Source organism: Canis lupus, chromosome 2, assembly GCF_048164855.1.
Source record: "Canis lupus baileyi chromosome 2, mCanLup2.hap1, whole genome shotgun sequence".
Classification (NCBI taxonomy): domain Eukaryota; kingdom Metazoa; phylum Chordata; class Mammalia; order Carnivora; family Canidae; genus Canis; species Canis lupus.
The window spans coordinates 15,035,540-15,047,147 of NC_132839.1; the positions used below are offsets into that span (position 1 = coordinate 15,035,540).

An 11,608-nucleotide genomic window follows, 5' to 3' on the forward strand; every position below is an offset into this window, starting at 1 on the left:
GTAAGAGTTTATTCAAGAAGAGTGTTCCACAGGATAGTAATACCAGGATAAACAAAGTCCAATAGTTTTCTGTACTGTGGACTGCTAGGAGCCCTCCTGTGCTCATGAGTACTTGGGGTTGCTCATGGTTATGTAGCTTTTCCAAGCCTATAGGAAATATTTTTTTTCTGGACCTGTTACCCAGTCAGTGCTGCTTGCAATGCTTACTTGTGAATTACTGAGTTAAAGTTTCCCCTATTACTACTATCCTGGTATCCTTTGTCAAAGTGGTTTTGAACAACATAAACTAAGTTGGGCTGGTGGTTTTTAACCTTCAGGTCATCTATGAGCGGGTCTTTATTATTTTCTAAACTGCTAATGGTTTGCTCTTTTGTGATTTATCTAAATTTTAGTGAAAATAAGATAAACTCAGATACTTCTTTTATGACTTGAGGTGGTCAAAATTATGTGGCAGGAGTGGAACTCAAAATTACGTGAAAGAAATTTTGTTAGAGATTGAAATGTTTTTACTGTTGAAATATCTATGTGTCTGAGATGTTATTAGTATGACCATATAACATATCCACATATCTTACATATCCATGTATCTTATATGTTAATATTAATGTTAAAAATTCAAAGAAATATGGGCATTATATCGATATCAAGAGTCTTTTCACTTAAATAGACAAATGAAATTAAAATAAGAAGTTAAGATAACATTTTTAAAATTGGCTGAGGTAGCTAAATAAAACCTTTGATTTATTTATCTGTTTTAACATACACTATTCTTGCTTCTAGCAAGCCAAAAAATGAAACAGGGTGGTTTATAATATGAAAAATATGTATTGGAAGTAGGTCATAAAATTGAAAAATGGCTACTTGCCAGTAGCCACATAAATTTTGGAGGAAATATATTTTCTACAGGACTGACTTGTTAAAGGAATGGCAAGTGTTTATTAAAAGCATTAAAATGGTGAAAAAGTGACCCTGAGGCAATATACAGATTCATCATTCAGAAGCATAACATGTATCAGATAATTTATTTTGAAACTTTGAAAAGAAATCAGTTTTAATTACTTTAGGTGAAGGACAAAATCTGAAAAAGAAGTTGCAGTAAAACAGGAAGAGAGTAATTTCTCATGTGTGCAGACACCACATTTATTTTCATTGTGTGTAGCCTACCAGTTACCGAGTATGGACCTCCCACCATACGTTCACATGTTGACAAACTCGTGAAACTTTTACTCTGCTAGGAGGCATTTTGTTGGAGTATATCTGCTCTCTTTCCTGACGTCTGCTCTCTACTTGTCTGTCTCCCTGTAGCCTAATAGTGGGATTCAAAAGCACGCTATCAATTTGATTCTTCTAGCAAGAGGGAAAGAGCAGCAGCTGCCTCATTTCCTGGAAACTCTTTCCAGAAGCCAGGAACTCTGGGAAATTTTCCAGTTCTCCAAACTAACTTATGGCGAGAGTAGGCTAAAACTGCCCCTCCCTATTCCCATATCTAGGAGTTAGTATGGCCTGAAAGACAAGAAGTAAGAAGGAATGCCCACTTCCACTGCACCTCCCACCACCTCCATCCCTTAGCTGGCAGGCTAGATAGTATTCTTGGCTTCCACATTCCATTAATCACTTTAGGGAGAAGGAGGTAAATTGTGATGGGCAATTTTGTTCTTCATTCAGCAGTGGCAGCAAGCAAAAACTGAATACACTGTAACAGGCACTTAGAACACTGCCATACAAATGTTTGTTCAATAGAATGTCATTATGTATCCTTCAGAAGCACTTTTTAAAAGGCTGCAATATGCCATTGAGTGAATATAGCTTAATTTACCTGACCATTCTGCTATCAATTGTTACAATTGTTCAGTGTCATAAATAACTTTAATGTACACATACATACTGTTCTTTCTAGTTTGTATGCCTCTTTACTGTTCATTTGCATGATTTTATTAGCTGCCGCCTGTACCTTTGGGGAGTTATTGAAGCCATTGAGTGTCTTGGCGCTTACTTCAGAGGAGCATGGCTAACTGCCACTTCACTGCTGAATGGGAGGGAATGTTTTTCCTAATGCCCTCGTTTCATATCCTACTCAAGGCAAGAGAGGTGACCTAGAAGAGAGTATAATTCCCTTAAATTAAATATATTCTGAAAAAAAAATTAAATATATTCTGTTATGTTTGAGGCAGAGACACCTATGACCAGAAGCTAGAAACCTTTGAGAGGCAAATTCATTATTGGTGTAAACCTTCTCTGTGTCAAAAAAAAAAAAAAAAAGCATGCTGGATGTGAACACAGAGCATTTACTAAAGCTTAATGATCATCTAAGGTTAATGCTGGCCTTCAGCAGTCTCATGATTAACATTTCCAATCAGGTCATTAATCTGCAGGAAATGCTTAGTATTTTGATTTCTGTTTGCTTAATGAAGAGGTAAATAGTTTAGTAAAGGATGATTACATGAATTTGAACAAAGAAAAGACTGTTTTTCTAACATGCACAGTGGCACCCCCTAGTGAGCACACTTGTTAAATGTAAAAAAGTTCAAGTAATTTTAGATTTTGGAAATGCAAGATTATAGATCTTTCATAGGTTTTGGGGCAGCCTGGGTGGCTCAGAGGTTTAGCACCTAGCGCCTTCGGCCCAGGGTGTGATCCTGGAGACCAGGGATTGAGTCCCATGTCGGGCTCCCTGCAGGGGAGCCTGTGTCTCTGCCTCTGTCTCTCATAAATGAATAAAATCTTTAAAAAAACAACAACAAAAAATAGATCTTTCATAGGTTTTTATAGATCTGCCATAGCAAAAGAGAGCACCTTTTTGAGGGACATCTGGGTGGCTCTGGTTGAGTGTCTGCCTTTGGTTTAGATTGTGATTCCAGAGTCCTGGGATTGAGTTCCCACAGTGGGCTTTCTGCATGGAACCTACTTCTCCCTCTGTCTATGTCTCTGCCTCTCTCTCTGTGTCTCTTGTGAATAAATAAAATAAAAAGAGAGTACCTTTTTATTAAAAATAAGAGAGAGAGAAAATATATTTTTGGAATGTGAAAAAACCCCAAATAGGCTCAGTAGATAACTTTCTTTAGAAATATTTAAATTCTCATTTCACAGTAACATTGTAAAATTTAACACTGTAACATTGAAAACTTATATTGTAGTAAGAAAAGTTTTTTCTGTTTTGCAGGTCAGAAGGGGTTCTTTGTTTGAAATCATTTCTTTTCCAGCAAAGACTGCTTTAATTAGCATAATGTATGCTTCATATGCAGCACTCATTTATTTGGTAAGTTAAGAAAATTATTAGAATATAGATATAAATATACTTATCTCATGTAATCTTAAATATATAGATATATTATAAATTTATAAGCCAAGGTACTATCCTCTTGTTACACAAAATAACTTTACATTAAACATTTACTTTTCTAAAAAAAAAATTACTTTTCTGAAATAAAAGTCAATTCATTTCTGAGGCCAGTCAATTCACCAAAAACAAATTTGCTTGAATAACTAAAATTATGTTTATAAAGTTTATTATTACTTAGTCAAGACATTTTGGTTTTACTTTCACTTAGCTATGGTTGTTTTGTTTCAGACATTGTGCCATGGTTTGCTAAAGTTCAGCATTCCATCATTTAAGTCTATGATATTGGGGGATCCCTGGTGGCGCAGCGGTTTGGCGCCTGCCTTTGGCCCAGGGCGTGATCCTGGAGACCCGGGATCGAATCCCACATCGGGCTCCCGGTGCATGGAGCCTGCTTCTCCCTCTGCCTGTGTCTCTGCCTCTCTCTCTCTCTCTCTGTAACTATCATAAATAAATAAAAATTAAAAAAAAATTAAGTCTATGATATTGGGGAACACAAGTATTACTGTATTTTGAATTACAAGTGCTGTAATTCCAAAGTGTTCATTAAAAAGTGTGACAAAAGAGGCACCTGGGTTGCTTGGTTGGTTAAGCATCCAACTCTTAATTTTATTTAGCTCAGGTCATGATCTCAGGGTTGTGAGATTGAGCCCTGCACTCTCTCTCTCACTCTCCCTCTTCCCCTCGCCTTCTAGTCACAGGCAAGGAGTTCTCTCTAAAAATAAAATAAAATAAAAACAAAGTGTGACAAAAATATAAAGGATTTTATAAACTATAAGGGTTTATTTTCTTTTAATCCATTGCCAGTGATACTACTAAATTTAAAAAAAGTTTAAAGTATAATACACAAAGTATGATGAATTATCATCATACACAGCTTGATGAATTATCACAAAATCAAGAAACAGAGTATAACCCTCATTCTAGAAGCCTCTTTCTCACTCCCCTCAAAACTACTAACTTGATAATCACTAACCTCTTCTACAGAGGGTAACCACTATTTTGATTTCTAATACCATAAGACAGTCTTGTTTAAATTGTATTTAAACGAAGTCATATACTATATATTATTTTATATGTCTTTTTTTGCTCAGTTATCATTAGTAGATTCATTAATTACCTATAGCAATAGTTTGTTGGTTTTCATTGCTGAGTAGTATTTCATTGATTGGAAATATATTCAATATATATATTCTATATATATGTCACTATTCACTCTATGGTGGAAATTTTTTATTATTTACAACTTTGGCAATTGTGAATATGGTTTCCATGAATGTCCTTGTACATACATTTTGGTAAAATTTCTGGATCACAGAATATGCATTTGTTCATCTCTAGTAGATAATGTCCAACAGTTGCTATGGTCAGTCTTTTCCATTTTAGCCATTCTTGTGGATGTGTAGTATTATCACCTTGTGCTTTAATTTGTATTTCCTTTGTTATTAATGAGATTGAGTTCCTTTTTATGCATTAAGTGGACATTGGGATATCTTCTTTTGTGAATTTCTGTAAAAGTCTCTTCTGTTTTTCTATTCTATCTTTTTCATTATTGATTTGTATTTTTAAAAAATTCTAGGGCTAAATACTATTTTGGTGATTTTGTTTATTCTGTGACTTCCTTTCACCCTTTTAGCAGTGTCTTTGAAACAAATTTTTAATTTTAATGTAGTCCAGTGTATTAATCTTTTCTTTATGTTAAGTGCTTTTTATGGCCTAATTAGGCGATATTGACCTACATCCAAGGTCATGAAACTGTTCCCTCTGATATATTGTGCAAGGCTTATTATTTTATCTTTTACTTTTATTTATTTATTTTTATTTTTATTTATTTATTTTTAAATTTTTATTTATTTATGATAGTCACAGAGAGTGAGAGAGAGAGAGAGGCAGAGACACAGGCAGAGGGAGAAGCAGGCTTCATGCACCGGGAGCCCGACATGGGATTTGATCCCGGGTCTCCAGGATCACGCCCTGGGCCAAAGGCAGGCGCCAAACCGCTGCGCCACCCAGGGATCCCTTATTTATTTTTAAAATTTTTAGTTATTTATTCATGAGAGACAGAGAGAGAGAGAGAGAGGCAGAGATACAGGCAGAGGAAGAAGCAGGCTCCATGCCGGGAGCCTGATGTGGGACTCAATCCCGGGACTCCAGGATCAGGCCCTGGGCTGAAGGTGGTGCTAAACCACTGAGCCACCCGAGGTGCCCTATCTTTTACTTTTAGATTTATAATCCATTTGGAATTGGTATGAGGTAAGGGACAAATTCTTCCTTCACAGGTATCCAGTTGATCCAACTCAATCTGCTAGGGGGAAAAACATTTCCTATTGCCCCAGAACATTTCTTTTGTCATAAATCAAGTGTCTGTTTATAGACTCTTTGTTCTATCCATTGATCTATTTTTCTGTTCTTACACTGATTCAGCATTGTATTATTTACTAATAATTATTTACTAATTCAACATTGTATCATTTACAAGAGCTTTATAAGTCATAACTAGTAGAATAAGTCCTCCCTTCTATCCACGAGCATGATATATCCTTCTATTTATTTGGTCTTCTTTAATTTTTCTTAATAATTCTTATAGCTTTTTTTGTTAGAGGTCTTACACATTTTTGTTCATATTTGTTGATCATATTGAAACACACAATAGTAAAGATTCAGTTTCCCCCATAACCTATAGATTGATTGTGGTCCCAACTAAAATGTGAGCAGGAGTGCAAGTTGACTAGTTTAAGATTTATAAGGAAATGAAAAAGGTCAAGAATAGCCAAGTCATCCTTGAAAAAATAGTAAAAGGGATCCCTGGGTGGCACAGCGGTTTAGCACCTGCCTTTGGCCCAGGGCACAATCCTGGAGACCCAGGATCGAATCCCACGTCGGGCTCCCGGTGCATGGAGCCTGCTTCTCCCTCTGCCTCTCTCTCTCTCTCTCTCTCTCTCTGTGTGTGACTATCATAAATAAATAAAAGTTAAAAAAATAAAAAAAAATAGTAAAAGAACTTACTTTCATAAACATATTCATGGTTTTTAAAAATAACTGAACTTATAAATATTTTTCAGGTGTTTAAATTTTTGAGAAGTAGAACACCTGGATGGCTCAATGGTTGAGCATCTACCTTTGGCTCAGGGTGTGATCCCAGAGTCCCGGGGTGAATCCCACATTTGGCTTCTGCAAGAAGCCTGCTTCTCTCTCTGCCTATGTCTCTGCCTCACTGTATATGTCTTTCATGAATAAATAAATAACATCTTTAAAAAATAATGAATAAAAAATAAATTTTTGAGAAGTGCTCAGTATCTTAAATGTGAATCTCATACAAAAATGACATCCAGCTGAGCTGGGATGGAAATATGCTGCAAAAAAATGGGTGAGATGAAGTAGCTGTGATGAAACTGAAATAAATTAGACTAAAGACAAAATTAAATTCTAATTTCTTGAAGGCTTTTGAAATCATCCCTCATGACTTGTCATGCTATAAACTTTCTAAGTAGGTATTAGAAACAACTTTTTGATGACCTGATTAATTGGTCATGTATGTGCCCAAAGTCTAGGAGAGGTCAGGGCTAGAATTATGCTTTTGAAAGCAAATAATTATATGTTGTAAGTTAATGCCCTGTGAGTGGAACCACTGTGAAAAGAGTGAAAAGTCTGGAAGTGAAAAGAGTAGAGAGTCAACAGAAATTTTAAAAATAGCAACATTTAAGGTGAGCTAAGATGAAATCCATGAAGGTGACAAAGCAATAATCAGAAAAGTAGGAAGCAAATCAGGAGACAAAGTGTCAAGGAAATAGAGACTTAGTTGTGAGCAGTTAAGTATCAAATACCAACAGAAAGCATCAAGTAAAATAAAGATTTGAAAACTGTTCATTAGATCTAGTAGTAAAGATGTTGGAGCCAACCATCTTAAAACTATTCCAGTGGTGTTATAGGATAAGTAAGACAGAAATAAGCGGTTTCAATGAAGAGGAGATGATAAAACCAAATCATGAATATAGATGCTGATTTGATCAAGAAAAGCAACCATATATAGCAGTGAAGAGGAAAACAGGGTGCCAAGGATTTTTATTTTAATTTTAAGATGTTAGGGATCCCTGGGTGGCGCAGCGGTTTAGCGCCTGCCTTTGGCCTGGGGCGCGATCCTGGAGACCCGGGATCGAATCCCACGTCAGGCTCCCGGTGCATGGAGCCTGCTTCTCCCTCTGCCTGTGTCTCTGCCTCTCTCTCTCACTGTGTGCCTATCATAAATAAATAAAAATTTAAAAAATAAAAAATAAAAAAAATAATTTTAAGATGTTAGATACTTGAGCACATTGGAAGTTACAGGGCAAGAGGCAGTCAAAAAGGAGAGGCTGCAAAGGCATGGAATAATTGATAGGAAAAAGGTAGGGTAGACTAAAAGTAAACACAAGATCAGGGTACTGACCTTGATCAAGACCCTTCATTTTCTGTGACTGGGGTAGAAGTGGTTAGAATGGGCACAGATAAAATTTTGTTGGTGGGGAAAGAAGAAATATATCGAATAAGACAGGGCTTCCTAATCTGTTTTGGAGGGGAGAGAGAGAGCATGCTCTTGAGCAGATGAGCAGGGGGAGGGGCAGAGGGAGAGAGCATTTTAAGCAGGCTTCATGCCCAGCATGGAGCCAAACAAGATGCTCAATCTCATGACCCTGAGATCATGACCTAACCCAAAATTAAGAGATGGATGCTTAATGGACAGAGCCACCCAGACCCACTCCCTCCCCCCAGTCTTTTTTCACAGCATGGCATACAGAGAAAATTATCCTACATGGGGATAAATGGATGAAGCTGTTTGCAGCTGGAAGTGATGGACCTCAAGGCTTATAGCTCTAGGTTGGGATATACTTGGATATGGGATATACAAAAAATACCTGGCAGTACCTTAATTGCTGAAGACATTTAAATATCTCAGTTAATTAGAAGTCTCAAGTTAGGTGGTTCCCAGGTTTGTACAGTGGATCTACAATGTCATCTGAACCAGGACCTTTCCATCTTTATTTTATGCTTTCTTGTTTGTTGTTTTTGGTCCTTATGTTTGCTGCCTCATGCTCATATTTTATTTTGTTGGCTAGAACAAGGTCACGTGACCACATCCTAACAGCAGGGAAGTGAAGGGAAGCATCTGGTATTCCCTCATTCTACAGTGGGATGCAGGCCAAGAGAGGAGAAGGCAAGAGGCAGATCAGAAGGAAATTGAAGTTGGTCAAGCCAAGGCCCTCAATCCTCTATTACCTACTTTAGGAAAACCCTCTAAGAGTTTATAGCCAATTATGTCAGCTTTAGGCATCACTTTGGTAAAATAAGCTAGTTTAGGTCTTCTTACATTTTATGGATTTTATTATTCTTGTTGCTTGCCTTAAGCTCTTATCATCATCTTTTTCATCATTAGTAAACTTACTCTGTAAGTTTCCAATTTTCAAAGCTCCATTACTCTGTGTTTTGTTTTGACATTCTTAAAATACTGAATGGCATTCTTTTGAGGGAAAATGGATTATGTGTTTGCTTAGAAATCATTGATCTGCTAGTTTACTAAATTCTAACTAATGTGTTTATGGCCTTCCAATTGCACACATAGGTATAAGCAAAGTGTAGGGGGAGAAAATAAACAAAAAAAAAAAAGAATCTATTTTGAGATATTAACATGTTTGGGGACAAATCCCATCTCTCAGAAAATGTTTCATTTAGTTTAGGAGAAGAAAGGAATTTCATTTAATTAAATCAGAGTAAAGATGTAAAACAATGAATGGGGGGGAGAAGTAAAGCATGTCTTTATTGAAGCATACACTTATGCTTTAATTTTCTTTCTAGATGATGGTGTAATATATTTAGAACAAAGAATCAATCTCCTGATGTTTATCATGTGCTTAGGAAAGGAAGTGCTTCTTTCTTAAAGAATAAGATTAATGACTTTATGTTACACATTTTATTATTACTGGAAGTTCAGTAGCTTAAAAAGAAACTTTACCTTTCAAAAAAAATTTTTTTTATTATTAGACAGTCTGTGTTAATGCTGTGCTGGAGAAGATAAAGAAAATTTTCCAAGAAGAAGAAACCATAAGGCAAAACAGAAAAGAGAATGAAAATCTTAGAAAAGCCTTTTCTGAGCCTGTGCTTTCTGAGCCTACATTTCCTGAAGGTGAAATCAAAGCAAAACCTTACAGGTCATTACCAGAGAAACCAGACAGTATTTCGGATCGCCCCAAACTTCCTGCTAATAAGTTGAGTAATAAGATCCAAGTTTTACATTCTGTGTTTGACCAATCAGCTGAAATGAATGAATAAGCAAATTGGAACATGAATATTACCAAGTGGAGCTTAAGAGTTATCTATCTAATCACATTTCATCTGATAAAACCAGGAAACTAGTTTTCATATATTGAGTGCTCTGCTTTAAGAAAAGGGTTGGAGAACTACTAAAATGTCATTCTCAACTATTTATATGGTAGAGAAAATAAAATGAATCTTGATGTAGAAGTATGACAATGATATTTTAATGAACAAGAAAGTGTACCCCTTGGAGGCTTAGACTTTATGCTATCATTTATAACATGGGTATATTTTATTAAAGACCTGTTTTAAGTATCTTTCCAATTACAGTTGGCCCTTGAACATGGGTTTGAACTGTGCAGATCCACTTACATGCAGTTATTTTTTGATAAATATATTATAGTAAATGTATATTCTCTTCCTTATGATTTTCTTAACACTTTCTGTAGCTTACCTTAAGAATACATTATATAATACATAGGACATTAAAAATATGTGTTAATCAAGTGTGTATGTGATCAGTCAGGCTTCCAGTCAATAGTAGACTATTAGTAGTTAAGTTCTGGGGGAGTTCAAAGTTAAATGTGGATTTTCAACTGTGCATGGGGTTGGTACTCCAAACCTCTGCATTGTTCAGGGGTCAACTGTATTCATCTGGAGGAAAAATACCCTACATATCAAAATGCTATATCTTTTTCAGAGATCACAAAAGGATATTTATTTTCTATTTATAGGCTGTATAGTTTGAATCTGCCTATTATCGATCCTTTTATAGCTCATCTATAAAGTTACAGAGAACTTATGATTCACAGATATAATATATTTATAAAACAAAATATTATTTACAAATCTTACAGAAGATTTCTATATGTGAGGATAGGATAGGACATGACATTTTTTATTTCCAGATTTGGAGGAACATATTTAGAACCAGAAATTAAGCCCATATAACTCACTGTTGCCACTGGGTCATGAAAGAAAAACGCTTCTGTAACTGGCCCTGCAAATGAGGGTCACTGTTTTGCCTGCAGGAAGCACTTTGGTTTCTTCCATGTCTTAAATTCTGGACATGCGTTAAGACCTGACTGGTCATTGGAGGATTAGCACCTGATATAATAGGCTAGGATGTACCATCAAGTGATGGTACATTTCCTGTACCTGGTAAACAGCTACTGCCATAAAAGGACTTATAAAAAGCCCAACCCTGGCTTTTTAATAGTCTGAAAAATGAGTGACAAGGGTTGTATTACCTCATATTACCCATATTCCATCAGAAAAAGAAATGTGATACTATGTAGCAAAGGGCTCTGTAAGCACACCCTTAATGATAGGTACTTAATTCACTTACTATTTTTACCATACCAAGGGAAAGAGTCCAGGTGGCCCCCCTACAATGTTCAGTATTAGGTTTGAAGCCGTAATTCAATCCTAGGCCACTAAGAAGATTACTGTGCTTAGAGACAAGATTCCAATTTTGACAAACAGCTTTTCACACTCTGAATTCATAATGTGATCATCCTGGTTCTGATTCTACTTATTCTTATATTCTACTATTTGCTGCTGAGTTTTAGATGATAAACACCCAGAGTACTACACCACAGCGTGGGCACCAGGCAACCAGAATACTGCTAGCCATAAATAACTGGTATGTGAAAGCAGGGTGGACCAACTGAACGTCAGCCCTGTCCGGGAACTCAGCAGTAGGGACTCTGAGGAACAACACCCTCTATCTCTTCTAACATTTACATGAAGCACTTAGTTCTAAATACATCACAAAATTCTCAAAAACAAAGCAAGGGATCCCTGGGTGGCGCAGCGGTTTGGCGTCTGCCTTTGGCCCATGGCGTGATCCTGGAGACCCGGGATTGAATCCCACATCAGGCTCCCAGTGCATGGAGCCTGCTTCTCCCTCTGCCTGTGTCTCTGTCTCTCTCTCTCTGTGACTATCATAAATAAATAAAAATTAAAAAAAAAAAAAACAAAGCA

At 36.4% G+C, this 11,608-nt stretch overlaps 2 protein-coding genes across 4 annotated transcripts in view; both read left to right on the forward strand.

Annotated features, from left to right (window-relative positions):
* SPATA9 (spermatogenesis associated 9) overlaps positions 1 to 9,829 on the forward strand; it is a 40,704-nt gene extending 30,875 nt beyond the window's left edge. For all 3 annotated transcript variants that reach the window (XM_072790936.1, XM_072790943.1, XM_072790949.1), the window contains exons 4-5: positions 3,161 to 3,256; positions 9,350 to 9,829. In XM_072790936.1, coding sequence (XP_072647037.1) covers positions 3,161 to 3,256; positions 9,350 to 9,637 — 384 coding nt within the window. In that variant the 3' untranslated portion in view covers positions 9,638 to 9,829. The remainder of the gene's footprint in view (positions 1 to 3,160; positions 3,257 to 9,349) is intronic.
* LOC140612798 (uncharacterized) overlaps positions 1 to 11,608 on the forward strand; it is a 134,265-nt gene that overhangs the window by 60,184 nt on the left and 62,473 nt on the right. The window lies entirely within an intron of this gene.